At 41.9% G+C, this 25,733-nt stretch overlaps 1 protein-coding gene across 1 annotated transcript; it reads left to right on the forward strand.

The window, feature by feature from the left end:
* Positions 1-955: 955 nt before the first annotated feature.
* On the forward strand, positions 956-25,209 carry ptchd4 (patched domain containing 4). Its single transcript, XM_026341951.1, has 3 exons — positions 956-1,381; positions 7,196-7,691; positions 23,528-25,209. The coding sequence occupies exons 1-3, from the start codon at positions 956-958 to the stop codon at positions 25,207-25,209; spliced, it is 2,604 nt and encodes an 867-aa protein (XP_026197736.1).
* The last annotated feature ends 524 nt before the right edge of the window (positions 25,210-25,733 follow it).

The raw sequence follows: 25,733 nt of genomic DNA on the forward strand, positions 1-25,733 counted from the left end.
GGAATAATGAGTGATCATCAGTGTGGCCTGTACAGAGCCACTCAGCATGAAACGCAAGGCAAAGTGGGTTTTCCCCATTCATGAAGCCAACACTGAGTCATCCCTGCAAGTGCTTTTTTTTTTCTTTTTTCATTTGGGCCATTCAGCCACCTGCAGGAGCATCTTACAACTGCCATGTCGCCTGTTGCCTCCGCTATTCCTAAAATAACCGAGCACCATCATCATCGTCTCCATCGTCGTCCCCCGTCTCCAGCCTTCCTTCCTCCTAGCCCCTCGTCGACCCCCCCCCCCCCCCTCCCCACTCCCTCACCCCCCTCCCACACTCATCCTCCCCCGCACCCCGCCACATGGTTACAGTTGAAGCACATAAATCAGGCGCCACCGCTGCTGCGAGAGCTGGAGAGGCGCACGACGGGAGGCGCACATGCAGCGGCTCGTCGCTGCTACTGCAGCCGGTGCAGCGAGGGACACTCACGGCATTTCTTCTTCTTCTTTTTTTTTTTATTTTGGAACTTCTCCCCCCCCCCCCCCCCCCACCACCTTCCACCACCCTCCACCCTCCACCACCACCACCTCTCCATCACCACACGGAGGCGGAATGGCTTGAGGAGAGACAGCACGCAGTCGCTTCGTTCAGCTGGTGCGCGATGGTTTTCTGACTGTCTGCCTGTGCGCCTCTCTCTCTCTCTCTCTCTCTGTGTGTGTGTGTGTGTGTGAGTGAGTGTGCGTGCGTGCGTGCGTGCGTGTGGCTCCGTCCGTCTCGCTGCGAATTGCTGCAGTGCTGTTTTTCCAGGTGTTGTGGTGTGTGTGCGTGAGTGAGTGTGTGTGAGTGAGTGAGTGAGTGAATGAGTGTGTGTGCATGTGCGTGTGAACGTGGATGCATGGTGCTGCTGTTGTAGTCTTGGTGGATTCTCTTACGAATTGGACTAAGCCGGGGATCGGAGTCTGATGTCACATGTGCTTCATCGGAGGGGACGGGGCATCTGCAAGCTGGATTTTGTGGAGAATGCTGCGGCAAGTGATACACAGAGGGCTCAAGGCTTCGTTCTACTGGCTGGGCTTATTCGTTAGCAGGCACCCCGTCTTCTTCCTCACTGTCCCCGCGGTCCTCACCATCATTTTCGGATCTACCGTGCTGAGCCGATTCAAGCCGGAGACGGACCTGGAGGTGCTGGTCGCCCCGACTCACAGCCTCGCCAAGATCGAGCGGAGTCTCGCCAACAGCCTGTTCCCCATCGACCAGTCGAAGCACAAGCTGTACTCGGATTTGCACACGCCGGGCAGATATGGCAGGCTGATCCTGCTCGCCAAGTCCGGGGGAAACATCCTGGAGCTGGCCGACCAGGTCCTGCAGGTCCACAAGCAGGTGCTGGATTTGCGCGTCAATTACAAGGGGTTCAATTACACGTTCGCGCACCTCTGCGTCTTGAGCCACAGGGACAAGCGCTGCCTCCTGGATGATATCATCACCATCTTCGAAGACATCAGGCAGGCGGTGCTGTCCAACAGCACCTTCCACAAGGTGCCCGTGAGCTACCCCAACACAACGTTAAAGGTGAGGCTGTTTTTTTTTTTTTTTTTTTACTGCACGGTGCACATGCATGCGAGCCAGGGCCGTGCACGCTTTTTTTTTCTCCCAACCACCCCCCCTCCCCTCCCACCCGAAATCTCAACCCATCTGAGCTGTGGTGGTGACGGTGCAGCAGCAGTCAGCATGTGATGAGCTGTAGCGGGCTGACCCTGGGAGCCTGCCATCATTTCTGAATGAACGCAGTGAAGCTGTGGATGTGGAGCTGTAGATTGCTACATACATCAAGCAGCCAGGGAAGCCCCCTCTCCATAACGCTGGCAGTTGCAGTTTTTTTTTTTCTTCTTTGCCCTCCCTTGCTGGTGCAGGTGAATTGATTGGCTGCATATAGCCTGTGTGCTCTGCTTCCTGCCTCCACACTCATTCTCTCTCTCTCTCACACACACACACACACATACATAGGGATATCCTCTTTTTTGATGCAGTGTCTCCCTCTCGCCTTCTCCTAGCTGCACATGCAGCACGATGACACGGCTACAGCAGCATTACACGCTAAGGCATCCTGCGTGCTCGCATCTCCTTCTCTGTTGCTCAGCGGGGAATCTGAATGCACACATGGAGGTGTATCCATCATGCACTAAACAACAAATAGAAAAAAAAAAAACAAAACATGCAAAGATCCTGCATGTGCACGGTACCGTCAGCAAACTCCACAAGCACACAAGGTGCAGATGCGCCCTGCAGATGGAGCAGGTGCTGTCAGTGTGATCAGGTGTTTGTGAGCATAGGCGACTTTTCAACTGAGCTGAAAATCCATCCACGACAAGAAGAGTGTCAAGGTTATGGCTTTACTTCCACAAGCTGCACGATGTGGGCTCTGTGTGAGCAAATGATGGAATTAGAAAACCGTTCATTATGTTATACTGTATGACTCAGACACAATTTGCTCATTCACACACACACACACACACACACACACACACACCACTACAATGACCAGCTTCTTCAGCCCTTGTGAAACAGCCTGTGAGGTACGTGCCGCTGTACACTGCTCGTTCTCATAATGTGGGCTCCAATTGCATAAGCACAAAGCACAAGCGTGTAACTTCCACTGAGAGCTGTCACAGGGTGTACGAGTTCGGCGTCTAACGTCCAGGGTGGGGGGTTACAGGGTTCTTTTAAATGAAGATAATAATTTTTTCCCCTCTAGGCTTGTTTATTCTATTTAAAAGCACTATATCAGTCTCTGAATAGAGTAATAAACCTTATTGCCTCTACATCACTGTCATCATCACTGCTGTCTGTTAGAAAGGTCCAAATAAAAAAAATGTCTCTTAATGAGACGAGAAAATTCTACCTGACAAGCTCAAGAAACCATTTAAGAAGAAACTAAAGTACACGGCGAAGGCAGGTTAATGTTTAAAACAATTTTTTTACAGGGTATTTTATATCATAGAAAGCTGCAGAATGTGCAGTATGCATGAAAACAGAGCCGTGCAAGCTCCATTATGTTGGGGCGATGGCCAAACTTTCAGATTGAAACAACTCAAACCCTGCTGCTCTGCTATCTCTTTACTTTCATTTTTTGCTTTAATCAATACATATCCCAAAATACAGCGCTTAGAGAAAAGATTGGACCCACTCCTCATACTGTATGCATTTTGTGTTTGCTCAGGGTGCTTTTGTTTTACTTTAGATTTTACAGCACCGCATATTAAATTCCTTTTTATACTAAACCTATCAAAGGGGGGTTGCTTTTAATGACCTCCAGAGAACTATCCCTTGAATTTGCCGTTCTTCTGAGCTTCCCCCGCAGCAGGAAGCTGTGTTCTAGGCTATGATACACTGCCAGTTAGTGCATCCAGCTGGTGGGGTTGGTGGAGACTAGAGACACGGCAACAACAGAGAATATCAGACTCGTGTTTATGAGGTGGTCAAAACATGACGATGACATGAACGCTCGTGTTGTGTCAAACTACTGGACGTGTAAATGTGCAGTTGTATGCACAGGTTTGGACATAACAGGGTAACTTATTTTGTTGATCTGTGAAGTAAATAAGGATCTAAAATGAAGCTAATTGAGGCCTACGGAGCAGAAATGGCCACTGTCTGAAAAGTCAGTAAAGACATGGCAGTGTAGAGGAACTGTGCAAATCAAGACGCAGAGTCACCTGTTGAAAAGTGAGACCCACATCTGTGTGATAAAGGGGAGCAGACACAGGAGTCAGTGTGCTGCATAAGAAGCATAGGTGTATAAATAGGGTCAGTCACAACCATTGTTCATTACATGATTCACAGTATTTCTCCTGTGACGGTGTTATGACCTTCCTGACCTCTCCATGTTTCTCAGTCCTTCTTCTTTCTGTCTGACGGGCTGTCCGGGCTAATTCATTTGCCTGACTTCTCTTCTTACGCCTCATCCCGCTCTGTGATGTCACTGCCGAGGTTTATTTCTGTGCCTGTTACACCAATGTGCAAAAAAAAAGTCTTACTGTGGTTTTTGCTGAGCCTGAGACTTTAGCTCTCCTCTCTGGAGAAAAAGCTTCAAAACATATGTTCTCAGTTTTCGCTCTGTCTGCTGTGGCTTTAGTTGAGTAATCTTTATACAAGAATAAAATGAAAGAATGCTATAAATACTACTACATGAATGCAGTGGACAAATCAAAATTATCAAGTATCATAGTGATACTGAAACTTAGGAATTTAAAAATGATCAGGATTTTACAAATGTGCAGTCAGACATAAACAATTTATTCATTAATATTCTTCTGCCTCTGCATGTTAGCATTTAGCATAAGCTGACAATCAGCCTATGCTCAATGTTCATACAGCTGCAGAAATAAGAAGCTACTCGCTGCATCAGTTGGAGTTAAATAACATGTTGCTAAAAAAATAATCATCCATGCAGTAATCGTCCAGTGGGAGGCTCTTACCTATTTGCTAAGTTAAAAACAGGTGGTGACTTTTCCTTTTTAATAGGCAGTGTATGACAAAAGTGATTTGTGAATTGCTTTCAGGTTGTGATTTACTTTTGGATAGCATCTTAATATCCCATGATAATGAGATAATCACATTTTGTGCCAATAAGGGACGTTAAATAGAGCAGCTCTGGCCGCCCTGGGCTTCCCTACACCTGAAAGCTCTGGTTGTCAGAATAGATTTATATAAGAAAAAACACAGGTGTGCCATTTCTGCATTGTGCATTTACAACAACACTAATAATATTTTGTCAGACAAGATCAAGCCGTCTTGTTACACTCATGAGAGGACAATGTAATTGAGTGCTGTATTGAATTATTGTGTTGCTGGGTTATACGCTGCATGCCAATGTCAAGCTAAGGTCGGCATTTGTTTTACACCCCTCATTCACCCTGATAAATCATAAAGCTAGAGGATGAAAGGAGCAGGAAAACAGCTGATATGCAGAGGGAGGTCGGTGAGTTCAAACGCCGCAGCAGAGCTGGAGTGGTTTGGAGGATGGGAGAGGACACGAGGCTCGGGAATCGGCATGAGTGTGTCAATATCAGGTTTGCCCTAGGGTGTGTTTGGGTACATGGCAATAAAAAGTAGTCAATAGTATCCTCGGATGTCTGCTGAAACTCCTCCTAATTAAGAATTTTAATTAACAATATTAACTATTTGAAATATGGCCAGCTGCCAATCTCAACTAGCATCGCGTCAGTTGTTTGTGATCTGTTTAATTTGATCAGTTAAATTTAGCATTTTGGGGGAACCCATTATACCCACTATGAGTTTTTATAAGAGGCAATTCAAAGATTTACTTTTTATTATGTTAAGTTGTGAAATGTGTGATAGATTAAAAAGTAGAAATAAAAACATATTTAGCTACTGTCGTTACACAGAGGTATCTTCTATTTCAGGTTGGGGTTTGGTCTGGTTGCTCAGACTTCAGGAACTTTAATAGTAATGAATGGTTTTGATCACTAATGTGCAGAATTACTGGAGTGCTGCATCTGTCAAAGGTTTCCTTTTTTTTTTAAAATCAATGAGGTTGCCTTAAAAACAGTTCCAGCATATAATATGTTGAATATTTTTTTTTAGTTTAGATGTGCTTGAAAACCTGGAAGCACAATTCTCCATCTCCCACCGGGCTTGAGAGGTGTTACTCCCCCCTTTTTCACATATCACTCGCGTCCTCGCAGATATCACACATACACGCCTATTATCCTGAACTGAACTGAACTGAACTGCTGGTGATATCCAAATTGTTGCCCTGATGATGTAGCATTAGTCACTGAGGTTGACAGGTAGGCCTTACATGTGTTTTAGCACTGCAAACAGTGCAGGAGGCAGGGCAAGAAGGAAACTGCATAAATTGGCCTCATTTGCATGATAGAAATGTTGCCCACATGCCCACTGGCTTGTGGTGAAGTCTCCCAACAATGCTAAGTTGCTGTATTCATATGTGAGAGTTTGCACCAGGTAGCTGGCGTACATTTATTTACTGATCAAGTGACCCAAACAAATGCAGAAGAGAATAATGCAGTGCAGATTTTGCTGAATATGTACAGAGATATATGAGAGATGCTTATTTATGAAGTCTGAGACTTCATAAATGACAAGAAATCCTGCTCTTGATACATGGACGAGAGAAGTTATGTGACCTGAAGGTGCAGCGTCCACCACCACAAATTCATCCTGCTGCCCACATAAAGCCAGCAGCAGTATAGCTCATCCATTTTTGTCTCGCTGCAGTAAATTGTTTACAGAAATTGAAGCAAACAATCGCATGGGTTTGTCTATGGAGGAGCGTGAGATTTATATCAAGCTCCCCGCCGTGAAACGGAGCACTGCGGCAGTTTGACTCAGCTGGATTATTGTGTTCGTAGCAAGATAAATCAAACGTGCAATAAGCTGAGAATTAAAGGTGACACCGTTCTGGATCGCAACAATAAAAACGACGTCATGCAGGGATTCAAATTCACGTCGCAACGCCGTGTGTGTGTTTCTCTCTTTGCTAATTTAACCAGCTAGCTGAATTACATCAGTGTTTTTAAAATGACATGCTGTATAATGTGTTGTACACTTAAATCTGGTTAATAATAGACGATTGCACGAATTATCCTAAAAATCACACTTAGCTTTATTGGGTAAGCAAGTAATCACACAGTATAACAATAATACTACTGAATTTATGATGGCAAATTGGCTGACAAGTATTAATCATTTTGTCTTATTTGAAATCCTTCACATTCAATACTTTTATGTTGAACACAAGAAAGGTCGTACTAACAATAGCCTCATGTTTCTACTATGTGTGACAGTTGAACTTTTGTCCCAGATGTCTTATTGAACAACTCTTGTTGCACAATTACATTATCTCCAAACCCAATCCTGCATGTGCTGTATAATTCATTTAAACCTTACTATGGAGCATATACCTGCTTTGTACACAGCTGGAATAGGAGTTTAAATTAAAAGGTGAATCAGTGCTAGACCGAAGAAAAAGGCTGAATTCTGCTGCTGCACTTCTTTCTGTGTGTGGACTGGAACCGTCTAGCTTTTATATGTGGCTGGCTGATTCCCAATCGCTGGTGTTTGCTGTCAAAGACAAGCTAACTGTTTTGAAGGAGTGTGTGTCCATGAACTCTGAAACACAAACTGTACAGTTCTACCCGACTAAATTTATCGAAATGTCTTTTGCAGGATGGCCGCGTGTCCTTCATTGGCCACCAGCTGGGCGGCGTGTCCTTCTTGCCCAACAGCAGAGACCAGCAGGTCAAGTTCGCCCGTGCCGTCCAGATCACCTACTACCTCCGTAACCATGGACCCGTGGTGCAGGATGTCATTGCAGAGCGCTGGGAGAACGAGTTTTGCGCCCTGGTCAGCCGGCTGTCCACAGCCGAGGCACCTCACGCGACCGACCAGCTCCACATCCAGTCGCTCACCTCCTTCAGCCTGTGGCAGGACTTCCACCAGACGGGCGTGCTGGCCAAGGGAGAGGTGTTGGTCAGTCTGGTGCTGGTGCTCCTGGCTGCCACCATATCCAGCTCCATGCGGGATTGCCTCAGGGGGAAGCCGTTCCTGGGCCTCCTGGGCGTGCTGACTATCTGCATCGCCAACGTGACGGCCGCAGGGATCTTCTTTATATCAGACGGGAAGTTCAACTCTACGCTGCTGGGGATCCCTTTCTTTGCCATGGGTGAGTGGGAGCATGGGTCGTGACTGAGACCGACTTTGTGTTCTGCATATGTGCGTGTGTGTGGGTGTGTAGTGGCTGGTTAAAGGGGCTTATCAGCGGTTGACAGTGGGTTGATTGGGTGGGGGATTAGCAGAACTGTGATGGGCTTTTCCTCAGAGGGGATGCCGCCAGTTCATTGTCGCTGTTGCTACAAAATAGAATTAGCGCCACATGTTTTTCTGTGTTTCTCTGCAGCTACAAATGCAGCACAATCTTTTGTCTGGCGATGTCGCATCCTTTTCCCCCCCGTGAGCTTCACATTGCAACACATTCAGCTGTCGTGCAGCTTTTTCATTGTTTCATTAAGTGTCAGGTGATGTTATCTGCACTGTGGATTTATTAAACAATTCTATTACAGTGCATATCAGCCATGAGTAGCAGCACAAAGCCATCACACAGCAGAACCCCAGACTATTGAATGGCTTCATTTTGAAGGTACACTCCACTGGTAAATTAGAAATGTGAAGCACATATACCAGTAGAATAAATATGTGTTTGATATGCACATATATAGTGCCTAAAACAGGACCCATATAATATGACAAATTCCCTGATTTAATCAGATATGTATTTCATTCAGATTAATCTGACAGTCAAATTCATTTTTAAAATGTCTGTATAATAGCCCAATAAATGTTGCAATACAGCCAGTGTTGTTTCAATGTTGATTCATACAACTAATAAAATGGGGCTGTTGGAGCCAGAGCAATGCTTTAACATGAATTTTAAGTAAAGTGATATTTAAAGGACAAGTTCACAGCTTTTCAAGTGCTGCTTTAAAACAAAACAAGGTGCCCACACGAAGTGTTTCAACCTTATTACTGGTTTTAAATAAAAAGAAAATGTAAAACCTGTGAGCCAAACCTTTAAAAAAAACACCTCACCTGTCTATTTGTCTGTGTTGCTCAGACGATGCATGACATTCACAAGGAAATCCATCAGATGGAGGGGTTGCAAACAATTTACTTCATATAGAGCAATGCAAATATAACACAAACGTTCTACTGACCTTGGAAAGCAGTGCAACTTTTACTGCTAACCACTTCAGATCATGTTTATAAAGCACGTCTTTGTTAACCATACCCAGATCTGCTCTCAATACTACATCATAATCTAGGAAATGATGGAGCTGAAAAGCTGCCAAACCATAAAAATTCATGCGTTTGCAAAATCCTTGCGAGTTATGGAGCTGCAAAATACAACATTAGAGTTTTATTTCCCAACATTAAAGCTTGAATAATGAACATTTAACTGTAGGTTGCAAATTCTCCGCATTATTAAAAGACCCAAATTCTTCCTAAATATAAAAATACACAGAACCCTGATGGCCCTGACGACATTTTAAGTTAAAATACAAAAACAACATAGTAAAACGTTGAAGGAGAACATTCCTGTATTTTATTAAAAGTTGATTAATTCCTATTTTGTACATTCGTTTACACCTAAAGTTAAAAGGAGACCAAAGACAATTCTGTGAAGTGTCATTTTACTGTGATGTTGACATTAGAAACGCTGCTAAAAACTAATGCCTTTGTTTCCTTTCTTGGATCAACAACTGCTTGATTTTGATTCTAAAAAGCTGAAAGAACCTAATTACCTCTTATCTAATACTTCTTATGTATGCCATTACAACAGTGTGTGACTTGTACTCATCATTAAGCCAACATACAATAAGCACATTGTCATGAAAATGAAAAGACCTTTTGATTGTATTAATTACTGTTTGAAAGAAATATTTCTCTTTCTCATTGTGGTGACTTTTATTATCTTGTTTCACTCTTTGTCTCTCCTTCCTCATGGCCTTTTCCTCCTCTCTTTACGTCTTCGCCTATACTTTCTCCATTTACACTTCAGTGGATCTTGCATTTTCTTCCCCGTGCACTCCTAAGGTCAATGGTCCCCTGGGGCTTGGGTACAGCTCTGCTGCAGGTTGGCTGACATAGCTGGAGTTTAAGTAAGACTCAAAAACAGGAGCACGGATCAGCTTCTTGTGGCCTAGAGGCAGAGGAGGAGAGATGAGGAGAGGAGGTGTGAAGGAGGGTGGGATGACGAGGGGGTAAAAAAGAAGGTCAAGGAGAGAAGAGAGAAGAATGTATGCGATATACAGTATGTGAAAAAAGGAGGGTGTAGATCAGGGGTGGGCAATTATTTTTCCCAACGTGCCACATAAGTCACTTTGACAGTTGTTGAGGGCCCAATATGCAAAAACTGTAACTAAAACATTACAGTGATCCAATGAAATGTGGACAAAAGCATGAACTTTACACAAAATATCAAGTATTTTAAAGCGCAGCATCACATTAAAACCCAGCTTTGTTTGTTTGTTTGCTTTACCTCTGTTATTTTTTATTGTTCACTGAGAGAAATCCAGCCTGTTTTTGGCTTCAACAACAGCAATTAAGTTAGGTTGAAAATCTGAGGTGGAAATGCGGAGGGCAGAACCCAAGTGAACATCACTTACATCCTTAAGTTTGGAAAGCTCTCCTCTTTCAGAGTAGAACAGGAACACCGCTGTGATACTGACTTAAAGTGCTCTATCAGTAGTTTGTCAGACTGCAGACGGAGATCAGAGCTGGACATCTCTGATTGCATCATCCACGCTGCTAGTGAAGGGAAAGAAATTAATGTGCATGTAGTGACCTTAACATGGAGGAGTACCTGCGGAGGTGATCAGCTGATAGTGTGACTTCCTTTAGTGTGGGCATGTGGGCATAAATGTAAATACCTTTCAACCAACTTGGACTTTAACTCTAACTCATGAAATCCTTCACCAACTGTACATTTCATGTACAAAAGGGTATTAGTGCAGTCACATGAACAGCAAAAGCCAGGTCTGCCATCCAGTCTGCATCTGAGAACTCTGTGATATCGTTGCCTTTCTTCTCACAAAATTCATGTATCTCTGCTCTCAGATCCCACGCTCTTTTAAGCACCTTGCCCAGGCTTAGCCATCTGACAGCAGTTTGTTAACCCTATGTCGCTATAGTCGCTGTCATGTTCCTCTAAAAGTGCAGCAAACTGTGAATCGAAGCTCTTGCTGTGATGAAGTTAACTATTTTAGTCACAACATCAATCACATGGTTGATTTACATAACACCAAAATAAATAAAAATATATATCAATTTCTGTTCTGGGTTTATTTCAGTAACTTTATCTTGTATCCGCTTTAGAATTCCAAAGTGTTTCACTGTCACGGTTGTAACACCTACCACTTTGTCCTATTTTAGTCCCAGTTCATCCATGCATGCATTTACCTCTATGAACAAATCACTCCCCGTCGTAGTCCCTTTCATAGACCACAAAGCTGCCTGCTCCTCTGTCAACTCAAAGTTTTTTGTTAATCCAAGTACAAAAACGAGGGAATAGTGAAGCTTTAGATTTCCCTTAATGTCTTCGGCCCTTCTCGTTACAGTTCACCTGGAGAGGAGCACATTCATGAATACTTCTTTTTTCTTGGTGCATGTTAGCACTGCATCTACACCAAACATGACAGGTTTGTGGAATATCACAAAGCTGGTCTTGATCACTGCATCCTTTGGTGTGTGAGCGTTGCTAAAAACATTATTGCTGCTTTTGCATTTTAAATAGCAAAGATTCAGACATCCTTACCTGTTCCATATCAGTCTGCATTCCGGGCCAATCTTTCTCAATCTTAAGATCTAAAGGAAGCATGTTACACCATCAAATGAGGGTACAGAAGGTCATTCGAGAAAAAACTTTAATTTGGCTCCTTCAAAAATAAAAGGAGTGCAGTTGTATTGACCGGTACAGAGGGGCAAGAAAGAGTAGAGTGGAAGGGGACCCGCATACAGAAGAAGAAGGTAAAGAAGGGCATGAGATGGAGAAGACTTGATTAAATCTCTAATTTCATGTGACAGGACCTCAGAGGCAGCAGATGTCCACCCCACTCTTGGGAGTTCCTGACAGAGACACACCCCTATCACAGTATCAACGCCACATCAGGACAGACACTGACAAATGAAATTGATAGTGATACCCACAGTGTCGCGGGAGCGAGTTTCTTGCCCTGTTGAAAACTCATCACTATTTAAAATGACTTACAGGCTGAATTTTAGATTTTTAGGTTAAAAACATGTATGTTCAGTATTTTAAGATGATTGTTTAATAGTTTCTTACAATTTACAACACATTATTTTCTTTAGTGTGTCAGATCAGGTCATATAAGGGACTAAAGTATCTGCCACCTAGGTGGTAGTAAAGCTGGACATTTCATTTTGTTTGCATTTGAACATCTTGGCTAATCTGTCTAGATATGTTTTCAATAATAATGTTATTAATAAGGATTGCAGTCACTAGTTGTTCTGAATCATTTGTACTTCATAGAATTTCCTATTAAGTACAAATAATTTTTCAAAATAGACTTAAGTAAAAGCAGATAGAAAGCTGAGAAACTTAATGTCCAGTATAACTAGCCTTCAGATAGTCCAGCTGCTGCACCAATAAGGTGAAATAGCGCCCCTATGGCAGCAGGCATCATATGAAATAGCACTCTTGTGGTGAAAATGTGCCTTCTGTCGTAAGATGTTGTTAAACCTAGCATAGGCTGGCCCCACACTACACACTGCACTTGTCCTCCTCACGCAGCAGTCTAGTTTCCCTGTGCTGGCTATGTTTTGTTGTTTGGACACCGTGTAAGCTCATTAATCCAAAGCAGTCCATCATATGCATATGAATGTGTATTTTCACCCTTGTTTCAAATTTCACTTTGGGATGTGTGGTTATTATTTTTGAATTTGAGCTAGTGAAACTGAGATGTAAAAGTCAAGGCAGACTTAAAAGCTACCTCATAAAAATGGGTCCAAATATAATAAATGGCACATTTGTGCCATAATATCATCAATATTGAATGTATATATATATATATTTTTTAATAGTTTTATAAAATGACCAGAAGTATGCCTCACTTTCTTATATCTGACTACTCAGTGATTTAGTCTGTTAGCTACTGGTTGGCCATGTGCCAACAATATTTTTTTTTTTGTTTGTTTGTTTGGAAGGTTGTACAGACTGAGTTTTGTTCTGCATAGTCCCATGATTCATTTGTGCTGGTGAAATCCACCACAGACCTAATTATCTTATCCGAATATAATCCCATGCATCTCAGTAGATTCTGACTCTGTGGAGACTACAATAACACTTGGGAACACAGTGTGCTATTTAAAATTTATATACATATAATTACTAGCTTATGGTAGAATCTTTGACATGATACTGGTGGAACACATTGCCTTTGTTAAAATTTTGGTGATTAATCTTATAATGAAAATGTGTTTTATTTCACTGTGTGTTTTTTATAAATATTATATTAATTATTTGCATAATTTACTAAAATCCTGCAGCTACTGGCAGGATTAAAAAATTATTCAGACCTGGTTTGTTACCAGGCTGGGACAAGTCTCTGATAATATAATTCTCTCCTTGAATGAATCAAAGTACCTGTCATGAATTGTTGCACCTGGGCAGTTTTCAAACCTGTTGCAAACCAGTGCAGTCAACTACAGTATGTTGGTAACTACATACCATTTTTAATGCAGTTTTTAAGAATGTTCCTTTTAGGTAGAAGTTGGCCCGAATCTGACAGGATAAGGATTAGAGAAAGTAAGACTTTGCTAAGCCCTCTGAACCAGAGAGCAGGGTATTAGGAAACTACAGCAGGTGAGGTGTGGTATGTTGCTCAACACCCAGGAATTTAAAATAGCTTTTAGCTTCCCTCAGATGTTTTTTATACGTGATCTTTGGTGTCTGGTTTATGGCCTTTAGTTTCACTAAATGGAAAAAATGCTTTTAGGGATCCACTTTGCAGGCTGCTTTATTTTGCACAGTATCAGCTACTGTAATTAAATACTAATATATGCTATACAGTAGTGTATAATTAAAACAATATGTTTTGTATGTTTTGTTTTGCTTTGGGTTTTTTTTCTATCTTGGTAGTTCTCTGTATAAAATGTATCCAATTTGCAATATATGATTTTACATGTTGGATTGGCAACCAGTCTATAAGGCCCAAATAACAGTCCATAGACGTCCACAATGACATGTTCAGTTGAAAAGGTTGTGAATTACCTAAATCGTCCATTCATCTCTACTGTACGCTGATCCGTTGATGAAATTTGTGCAGCACTGCAACCAACTGAAAACCACACCTAAGTTAAAGCAGCTTGACTATGCTACTTTATGTATGGAGAGGTACAATCATCTCTGTGTGGTGTGGAGATGGCAGCACCATATTGAAAAACTTTTATTAGCAACCAGGACTCCAGCACTGCTCAAGAGTCATAGAGGACTAATGAGAGCCAGATGGTACAATATAGGGCATCAGGGCTGGGTAGGGATTTTAGTTTTTCACTATATTATCAAAGTATTTTGGTTGCTAGCACAAAGGTTCTTACAAATAACCACTGGATTTCACTCTAAAAGAGTAAAGGCTGCTAGTATTGGGTTTATATAGAGACACGTCTTTCCCTTCTGAAGCTGTATTTGAATTTTTAAGTGTAAAGCTGGTTAATGGTTTCCCTTTATCTCTTCTATCAAAGCCTCTTCTCACATCATAGTACAACTAATCTATTATTCTCTCTGAGTAATCCAGCTAGTGTCATCTCTGGCCTTTAAGTCATGTTGAGGAAGAAACCCGGCACAGAGCACGTGCTGGCGAACCTTTGTTTAATATGGAGCAGCCTCTCCTCCTGTCTGTCTCCTCAGTGTCTGTATCTGCCGTGTCATCTGCAAGACGGCCAATTACTGCTGAGCAGAGCTTGTCACTTCCTTCCCTCTCTGGATATGTGATGGCTGTTAGAGGTGTAAAAACAGGCAGGGAGAGGAGTAGAGGGAAGAAAGCAAAGCAGCATCCGTGATACATGCTGTGACATTACGGGGGGGAAGTGACAACTGTCAGTCCTCGTGCTCTGACAGGTTTGAATCGACTCAGTACAGTCACCTTCCCAAAGTGTGTTATTTGCTTAACATGCAGCAACTGTACATCCCACTAGGACATGATGGTCCTCCACAGTGCTGAGCTGTAATCCAATCTTTTTCACCTCAGCTTTATTTTACTCACAGTCAGAGCATAAATAGTTTCAAATGGTTGCACATGAAGTTTGTGCAGGTAAATGAGGGTTATTTTCCTGTAAATGGAAAGTCAGAAAATGTCTTCACCGCCATGATCACTCATTAACATTCCTGCTTTTATTTGCAGTCAACAGTGGTGCTTTCTGGCATTAGAGACACAGACCTATGGTAAATATTGTGAACCCCAGTTGGAAATATTCCTCAGCAATTAGATTTGCAGAAAATGGCCATGATATGGTCGGAAGCTTGACGTTATAAATGGTTCTGCTTTTGTTCAACCTGGAAACATAAGATCCTCTACAGTCTTATAAATGTGAGTTAGCTCTCTTTAGATTCAGTAGATCAATGTCATTTTGAGTTTTGAAAATGCACAATTAACTCACTGAAAGTAAATGAACTTGAGAAAATAAACTAAGTTAACTCAAAATATGAGGTTGTCTTAGCTTTTGAGATACATGGGCAGTTGTTCGAAACATTTTCTTAATTCATTTTTGACATGACAAACATCTACTTGGAGTCTTTTAGTACCAACATCAGTACAAGATTACATGGTGTCTACTGTCATTTCTTCTATGGTGACTATGTGTCAAATACTAATAACTAACTAATAATAGTTTACAGTATATTTTCAGTCTCCGGGACTTGTTTGACCAGAGAGAAAATTATAGTGAAGTTTAAAATCATGTCATTTATCATGTGCTTAGTGATGTGAGCTTTCAATGCACTCTTTTCTTTAGACAAACCAACATGTTCATCCACTTGGTGGGCTAGTGCTAGTGTTTTCTCAACTGCCTTTCCCATGAGAACACTGGACCAGCTTGCTGAAGTAACTTACTTGTATAACCTAATAAACTAGTTACAAATTGCTGATGTACACACAGTACATTAGTTTTCTCTTTTTATAACTTGATATGTTTATGGCCTAATATATATATATATATATATATATATATATATATATATATATATATATATATATATATATATAGATATATATATATATATATATATATATATATATATATATATATAGATATAGATATATATATATATATATATATATATATATTATTATTTTTTTTAATCCTCTAAGGACAACTTAGATAATGGCCCTCAACATTTGCAGCAAGTCATGCTTGGTGGCCGTCCCAGCTCAGGGTTAAAAGCCCTGTGGGAATTCCTGCCTATTTCTGTAAGTAGGGCTGGATGACTGATGATCGATCTATGGGTGTTATAGCCGTGAGTGGTTCTGGGATGATGGTTCTATGACAGTTTCAGGGTCATTATTAAGGACTGTAGGGACGAATCATAACACAGGGCTATACATAAATTCATATAACTCTATAATGACGTGGTCTTAAATGATAAAGACAATGTTTCTGGAAGAGCAAGTATGCCTGATGTTTCCACCAGAATTTTAATGTTGCCATTGGCAACAGTAAGTAGACTTAACTCTGGAAGCAAGAATCATTCCTTGTTCAATTACCAGTATCATGTTCTAGTAGCTTTTTCACTAATTTATCCATGTCACACTTCATAAGTGAATAAGTGTTCAGTAGCATGTGTCGCCTCATCTTAAACTGAAGCCTGTGAAATTCTGCACTTTGGTGTATTTATAGTGTAAGGAACCTCTTTCTTTTTCACAGGTAAAAGTGATGCAGTGTCTGGAAGTCACAGTGTAATTAAAGCAGACAACAAATATAACATAGTTTGTGAGTACTCTGCATTCCCATAGTGATTTGCGAACTTAGAGGTAAACCTAGGAAACCTTTATGGAAATGGGGTTTAATTCTGTTTACTTGAAAATGAATTCCTTCCTGGTTATGTTTTTTGTAGGGAACGGAAAAAAGGTGTGGATTATGTTCAGGTATTTTTAGTTGTAAGGGGATAGTTGGGTTGGCTTAAAATGTAAAAGGTTTCCTGTCATGAATAGAGAGGGACCTGCCTCAGAGAAAGATGGCAGACTGGTGACAAGATGTTGAACTGCTGAAGAAGGACAGCTTTGGAATCCTCTTGTTAGCTGGACCAGTAGCTTTCCCTAACCCAAGTAACCCAACCTTAACCCCTAACTGTAAACATCATAGTTTTAAAGTCATTCTTGTGCCAAGATTTACAACTTCCAAGAAAATGGTCCTACAGCATACTTTACATTAGGGGTGTGCTGTAAAATTTACACTTGAATTAGGGATTTCACTTGCATAATGTATTCAGCAACTCTGGAAGACCTTTGTCCACAGCAGTCTGAGAAAATAACCCTAGTGATAGTTCATTATATCATTTTTGTAATCTCAATTAGCTATGACTTTAAAGTTTAAGTTTAAACTGAAGAAAAACTGAGGAACATAGAGTTTGAAAAACAGGGATGTTCCCAAGGTAAGGATGGTCTAAGGAAAGATGTAGCAAGTGTAGGATCCAGTGTTGTGGAGGTGTCTAAATGTCATGACATTTTCGCATCTGCTGCTTCAATCTCTCATATTTAAAGAGAGCCATTCTTGTTTAGGCCAGATTACCGCCCAATCAAAACAGAACGGGGGCAACACTGTACTTCCTGAAGTTTCAGGAGTTTGCTTTGATAGTGCTCTATGACTTATGCATCTTAAAACAAGCCTCAAAATGGAAATGAATTCCCAGCGGAAGCCATCAAACATGTTGCAGTGTCTGCTGCTCAGGCTCGGGTCCTAGCAGCAGCTACACCACAAAGGAGAGGCACAGTCTGCTTTACAGCCACATTTGTCAGACCTTTAGAATCACAGGGGAGTGATCTGTCTAATGTCACCAAATTTGACTGCGATGACCTAGCCAATATAATGAGTACTTTCAGTAGCACTGTAAAGAGAACTGGGTGGGTCCAGTGTTGAAGTGAGTGAATTTAGGGAATGAATGAAAAGCTTTGCACGTGTTACAAGTGTGTGTGTCTGTGTAGATTTACACGTTTCTTATGTGTCCTCCAGGACTCCTGCATATGCGTCCTGCATATTACAGTGTTTAAATTCAGGTTTTCCTGGTCAGGAGGCAGATGAGCTACAGACAGCTCACACAAACACAAGCAGGATGCACTGCACTATTCTAATCTATTCTGATTTTCTGTCCATTAGTAAACAAAACAGCCAACATAAACTGCAATACAAAATTCAAAACTCTGGCAAAACCATGAAGAGCAAAAAAAAAAGTGATTTCAGTCTAAAAATCTAAAAAAAGTTTGTATTGCTTGTTTTTGCTTTGCTTTTTCATTTTGGTTAGAAGTAGTTGTACTAAAGAAGTAGGCTAAAGCTGAAGCATGTTTTATGTTGTTTGATTTTTAGTTCTAAATAATCAAAAGTGAAATATTTAGGCTACAAGTACACTAATGCATTTTTACCCATGTGACTAAACCCTAACCAAACCCGAACATGAATCTGCTCACATTAACCCACCAAATCCAATTCAAACTGTAGTTAAAATTGAGTGTCCTGTTGTATTCATGTAGCCTGAAAACAGCCCTGGTCAGAAAATATAAATCTGCATCCTTCACTAGTAAATAACATTGTTTAACCATTCCCCAAATACCCTAATCAATAATAGATTAATAATAATAGATTATCTGTTAATAGTAGATTTTTGATGTGTGCAGTATGAACTTAACACAGTAGTAATGAACAACAATAAGAATAATTATGCCACCTTCACATTTCATCTCGTCATTAGATGTGGTATTTGTGTGCAAGTATGAATATTGACCTGACTCAGCTGTTGACTGAGCCACTTTAATTGATGAGAGTCAATGAGCAGGTGTAATGCCACAGAGCTCGTAATTCGTCTCCTTTTCTCTGACGTCCACTGTTTAATATTAGTTGTAATCTGGTGTGTTGGGGTTGCTAATCCATTTTTAATGGAACATTCAGCAGGAAGCGGGGTCTTCGAAAGGATCCTGCTTAACAACGCTAAATATAGCCTCAAAGAGTCTTGCTGTCTTGAATTTTTCATGGATAGACAGCAAAAAGTCTTTCGGTCAGCGTGCATTATCCTTCCTGTGACTGCGTATTTTGGTGTTATTGTGCACTGCACATCACTTGCGAAGTCATTCCACATCAAACATGACAATTTGACAGCAGTCTTTTTCTCTCGTGCTATTTCATACGTCTTGTTGACGTGTGTAGATTTTCTTTGACAGTTATGTGAAATATGAATCGCCCGGGGAGAATTTAGAAACATTAAAAGGTGTTGGTTGATTGGTTTGCCTGATGTGTGTGAGGATATCTTCTCTAACTTGCACAGTGACAGTACTGTAACACTGCAGCCAATAAATTATTCCTCAAGTTTTGCACCCAAAGCGCTTTTCAGCTCTGTTCAGAATTTGGGAAAAAACCCAGCTCGACACAAACAGACTATCATAGTTGCTGCTGACTTGTCGTCACTTTACCCCCGATGGTGTCAAATAGTGACGCCAACAGTACCTTCAACTTTATCTGAGGCTGTGGGATGACAGTGTGTTGGGTATTTTGGCACCATCTAATGGTCATATGGCAAATACGACAGAAGCACGAGCGGCAGTTGGTGATTTAATAGTGATAAAGTCCAGCTAAGTAGGGGCTTAGGAAGAATTCTTATCCAGGGTGCAGAGAGAGCAGGGACGTACCATGTGTGGAATGATTAGGACAGATAAGAATAAATAACGACCCAGTGCAGTGAATCTTCATCACATAATATAGATATGCAGTTTAGAACAGTGGCATCCATTTAATCCATCAAGGTATTGTTTTATTGAAGTCCAACAACATCCAAGGTCTTCATATCAGCTTTGTTGAAACCGGCAAAGCTCTGCTTCAATAGGTTTGTGTGTATTTTCAGGCAGGCACAAAAAGGAAAGACAGGTTAAAAATAAAGTCTTTAAGTTCTTAGATGTCTTCAAAGTTGTTTTTGTGATTGCAGACCTTTCTCTGTCTTGCTTCTGGATATATTTTTCCGGATTGACAGCGAGGGGCGAGGGGAGGCAGATCTTAAAGAATCAGAAACTATTCAAACTTTGCCAAAGTAGCTTGCTCATAAATAAAAAGCTGAACCAGAAAAAAGGTTCTCTTGGTTTTCTTTCAGGGAGATTTGAAAGCCAGAGTCCCTGAACTTGTTAGCTTTCATTAATTGCGGTGTGATTCTTTGCCTGAGAGCACTGTGGATCTCACTCTGCAGTCCTGGGTAACCATGCTGTCTTTCAGTAGTCATTACTTCTTGGATGCAACCCACTGCAGCAGGGTTAAGCTCATCCCTGACAGACAGAAACCATGAGCTATAAAGAACCACAGTAGCTCTGTGGATGGTGCTCTGTGTAGCATTTGAAACTCTGAGTTAATTAGCAGAGATTCTGATCAGGACTGCAGTGGATTGTGTCTGTATACCGTACGGCCTACATATGCAGTTCCAAACCCATATTTTGATTTGGATCTGTAGATTGCTTTTTTCGGCTCCCCTGTGTTCCCCCTTTCATCTGGACCTCCTCTTTGCGGTATTAGCTCCTCTGTCATCTCCACCGGTGTAATGATCAGGCAATGGTTAAGAGTCATCCTGATTGGAAGAATCCACGTTGGGCGGGAGCGGTCCGACACACTCTCTCGATGCGTGATGGATGTGTTTTTGTGGGGGTGTGCTCGCCACAGACGTTTCAGAGCAGTAATTTAGTTTAATGACTCAGTGGCTTTTTGGTGTGGGCCAGGGGAGGAGGGGAGGGCAAATACAGTCAGGGCCTCCATTATTGCAGTGGCAAGGTCAGGCTGTGAGACTATCAGCCCCCTAACCTCCACACACACACACACACACACACACACACACACACACACACACACACACTCCCAGTCCTCCCCATCCACCTCTTCTTGCTAGAAAATAGTCTGTGGGACAGCTGGTGACAAACTGCCCTCATACAACCCACTCAGACATGTACCTGCATCAGGGAGAGGCCTGAGATCCAACGCCTCTTGCCTCTCCATCCTTTCATCCTGAGCTACGACTTCTCATCTTTCTCTCTGTTTCAATCCCTCCATGCTTCCTGACACACTGCTGGAGTGGCTGGCAGACAGCACAGGCTGTCCCCCATTACACAGAAAGGGAGCAGATGACTCAGTAAAAGGCTACAGAGGCTGTGTACAAGCTGTGTTTTGCCCATGTTGTCTCGATGCAAAGCTAAATCAGGACTGCAGGTAAAAATTAGCAGTGTTTATCACCACATAAACCAGTATTTATGGTTTGGGAATTACCAGAATAAAGGGCTAATAGTGAAAGAAACAGCCTGCCGGGACATCAGGAATACAGAGGTTATGAGTCTGAGCAGCTCCTAAGAATCAAATAAAGTGCATGATTATAGTGACGTCTGGTGGAGATAAAAGCAGGCATGACCTTCTCTGGGTCTGCAAGCGAGAGGATCACGACCTGATTTTAGTGATATGTCTCAATTCAATAAAACGAGCCTGCACTATTCCAGTGGCTTCAACATCAAATTACAGCTCAGAGTAAAAAGAAAAATGCCAAGATAACAGATTCCTGTCATTTAGATAGAGCACTGAGACTAAACATTAGAGAACGTTAACAGGTAATCAGAGCGGGTTTTAGTCATTCACAGTCATTCAAATGGACATTCAGTACTCGCATATCATTAGAGACACATGCATTGAACTAAACCCAGCTGTCCAGTTCTAGCAGTGGAAGTCAAAATGTTTTCTGAATGGCTGTAGCGTTATTTTTGGAAGCTGACGTGACAAATATAGAGAACGTAAAGCTGATGTTGATGCTTTCTATTTCTGCGCACCATATTGTGACAGTCACTCTGCCTTTCTGGTTGGTGACGGGACTGATCAAACTTGCTGCCCATGACTAATCACACTGCTGACAGTTTTTGAAAGTTTTGTATTTGATTTGCTTTAATATCTGGGCTGAAAAAACGAGTGCCTCCTTACCTCTGCAAGTCTGACTGTACTCTACTGTAGTTGTAAGGGACCTTCTTTTACTTTTTACTGTTATTGACTTTGACACGACCATGTTTGAAACTAAAACATAATGGTGCTTGCAGCTCAATAGCGTGGAAACTTGTAGGATGTAGTAAAATATGCGTTTTGTTGAATTTATTGGCATTTTCAAGGACAAATGCCAAAAGTTCATTGGTTCTTTAAAAATTCATCAATTCATTATCTTTTGTTTCCAGACTGTCTTCTCTGGGTGTGCTGGTGAGTTACTGGGTTTCATGATGTGCTCCTCACAGTCTCCTGAGTCTCCCCGTGTATCTTGTCTGTATCCTAACTGAAATAAATATTAAAACGTACATCTTAATCTTGCATGCGAGCCTCACAAGCACTGGTTGCTATTTTTTGATTGTATCTCAAAGTATACACAGTAGGATAGAGGCTCTCACTATGAGAATTTGTTATACATACAACGATTGATGAACTGTAATGCTATGGGAATACATCTAAAGATGTGCTAAGTACTGCATTGGTAAAAACATCTTCAGAATTCTTCTTCAGTGGTGTTGGTACTGATACTAACCAGAGACATTTTACCAGATGGCTGCATTGTTATTAGCCACCTCCACCTGCCAGCAATCAATCACTATAATGAATCCCCAGGCTTTTCCAATCATGTCTGCAAAATGACACACTACTTAACATCCTATTTGGTAACTGGTGAAGGGAAACGCAGGCAGACGCCCCCAGTGTAATGCAGGAAAAAACAGGGGTGTGAATTTCCTCTCTCTTCACACCCTTTAAACCAACTGACACTAACTAATTGAGTTGCAGCACAGCTTAATAAAACTAAAAGCAGGAAGAGCAATTTACCCAACTAATTACATAGGCCTAATCCTTTATACTTTTTTTACTGTGTCAAACAAGGGGAAATTTATAATACTGTCAAGAGTAGCAACTCACCTCACTTCACTGTCCACCTGCTAGATGTGTGAAAGTGACATTTTTAAACTTGGTGTTGGCAGACAGATGTACAGGTAGGCCAAAAATAGGGTTTAATCAAAATATTTAGAGAGAAGAACATTGAATTAGAAATGTAAAATACACACAACACAGCAGATTTTGCACAATTGAGCATATGTGTGTGAAAGGTGTGTAGTTGCGTCTATATATTTTTAATACTCATAGTCACTGTTTGCCAATGTATGGTCGAGTGGCCAGAGATAACTATCTCAGACATGAGGTGTCACACTGAAATTGTGTATCTAAATCTTGGAAGCAAGACTCACTGGTTCCATATAGTGAGTATCTCCCCATATAGGTAGGAAAAAACAGGAAATTAAAAGTTGTTTTCTCACCTAAGTGTTAATTGTGTACAATTAATGTCTCTAAGCAAAGAAATGCAGTCTGATCCCACCACTATCTGTTTTAACATTTTGTACAAAATCCAAGAATCTTGGCTGCAGTGGCTGAAGAGAAGGAGTCAGTCAGAAACACGAATCAGAGAGGCACCAACCCTGGGGCTCTTAGACAACTGCCCTACCTACTCAACCACAGTCACCCCTTGTACCTTTGCTCAGGGGTCTGCATACCTGAAAGAATTTATTCTAATGATTACAAGACAATTCTTCCGGCTTCCAACCCCATTCAGGGACCAAATCACATGGGGAAAATAATGATGTATGAATTGAAATGTTAACCATTTGGAGTGTTTTCTGAAACATTTAAATTCCTAGAAATTATCTACCGCAAACATATTTTTAACACATCTCTCCCTTTTCTTTCTAGGCCATGGAACCAAAGGGGTATTTGAGCTGCTGGCAGGCTGGAGAAGAACAAGGGAAAACCTCCCATTCAAGGAGCGTGTGGCAGATGCTTATGCTGACGTGATGGTGTGCTACACCATGACTAGCTCACTTTACATCATCACTTTTGGCATGGGAGCTAGCCCTTTTACCAACATTGAGTCAGTGAAAATCTTCTGCCAGAGCATGTGCGTTGCTATCCTAGTCAATTACTTCTATGTTTTCTCTTTCTATGGCTCCTGTCTGGTGTTTGCTGGTCAGCTGGAGCAGAACCGCTACCACAGCGTTTTCTGTTGTAAAATTCCCTCAGTGGAGTATTTGGACCGTCAGCCCACATGGTTCAAAACCATGATGAGTGACGGACACGACCTGTCCACACACCACGACAGTGTCCCCTACCAGAATCACTTTATCCAGCACTTCCTGCGAGAGCACTACACAGAATGGATCACGAACACTTACGTCAAACCCTTTGTGGTCATTCTATATCTAATCTACGCCTCTTTCTCGTTTATGGGATGTTTACAAATCAGCGATGGATCGAACATTGTGAACCTGTTGGCTAGTAACTCACCAAGTGTTTCATATGCTCTGACCCAGCAGAAATACTTCAGCAACTACAGTCCGGTGATTGGGTTTTACATTTACGAGCCCATTGAGTACTGGAACTCCACGGTGCAGGAGCACCTGAAGACTCTAAGTCATGGCTTCAACAAGATCTCGTGGATGGATAACTTTTTCCATTACCTGAGGGTGGTGAATGTGAGTGCGTCAACCAAGAGCGACTTCATCAACATCCTCAAGGGATCCTTCCTACGCAGCCCAGAGTACCAGCACTTCACTGAGGACATCATATTCTCCAAGAACCGTGAGACTGACGAGTATGATATAATCGCTTCACGGATGTACTTGGTGGCACGGACAACGGAGAAGAAGCGCGAGGAGGTGGTGGAGCTTCTGGAAAAACTTCGCCCATTGATGCTAATCAACAGCATTAAGTTCATTGCCTTCAATCCCACATTTGTGTTCATGGACCGCTACAGCTCCTCCGTCATCTCTCCCATCCTGACCTCAGGCTTCAGCGTGCTCACTATCCTCATTCTCACTTTCTTCCTGGTCATCAACCCCTTGGGGAACTTCTGGCTCATCCTTACGGTTACCTCCGTGGAGCTGGGTGTCTTGGGGTTGATGACCCTCTGGAACGTTGGCATGGACAGCATCTCAATCCTGTGCCTTATTTATACCCTCAACTTTGCCATGGATCACTGTGCACCACACCTGTACACTTTTGTGCTAGCTACCGAGCACACTAGGACGCAGTGCATCAAGTTGGCACTGGAGGAGCACGGGGCTGCCATCCTGCAGAACACATCCTGCTTTGTGATCGGGATCATGCCCCTGGTGTTTGTGCCTTCCAATCTGACCTACACACTGTTCAAGTGCTCCCTCCTCACTGCAGGTTGCACTGTACTGCACTGCTTTGTCATCCTACCCGTCTTCCTAACCTTCTTCCCGCCATCCAAAAAAAGACACAAGAAAAAGAAACGGGCCAAGCGGAAAGAGCGGGAGAGGGAGAGGGAACGGGAAAGGGAGAGGGAAAGAGAAAGAGAGGAAATAGAGTGCATCGAAGTCAGGGAGAATCCTGATCATGTGACAAATGTCTGAGTAGTTTGTGATTTTAGCTTAGCGTATCAGTGGGAAAAGGGGCGTACTCCAATGTTGAGGTGCCTCTATAAGTGCAGGGGAATCCAATGTGTCCCCTTGGGGAGCCTGCACTCACCACTCGCAAACCTATAGCAGCCAAGCTGGGCAGAGTAGAGTGCAGTCCCACTTGTCAGTCATCCAGTCCTTGGGTCTGGACAGTGTATCTCATTTGCACAAACTGCAACATGCTCACGGTTCTGAAGGTCTTTCCTAACTATTTGGTATACAGTATAAAACATGTTAGCTGCCCAAAACGTATGCTTGCTAAACCTGTAAGTACATTTTGAACATGCAGTATGTTAGCCTGTTAAAATGTTCGCGATTCTACATTCATCTCCTGCCATCCTATCTCAAAGGCAGTGATTGGGGAGCATAGCAGTCTGTTAAGCCAAGGACACTCTGAAATTGGTAAAAGTGCTTAGAGTGATAGTACAAAAGTGTTCAAATTCAAGCTAAGAAGAAGACTGTGCACATACCTTATGCCT

This window comes from Anabas testudineus, chromosome 24, assembly GCF_900324465.2.
Source record: "Anabas testudineus chromosome 24, fAnaTes1.2, whole genome shotgun sequence".
Classification (NCBI taxonomy): Eukaryota; Metazoa; Chordata; class Actinopteri; order Anabantiformes; family Anabantidae; genus Anabas; species Anabas testudineus.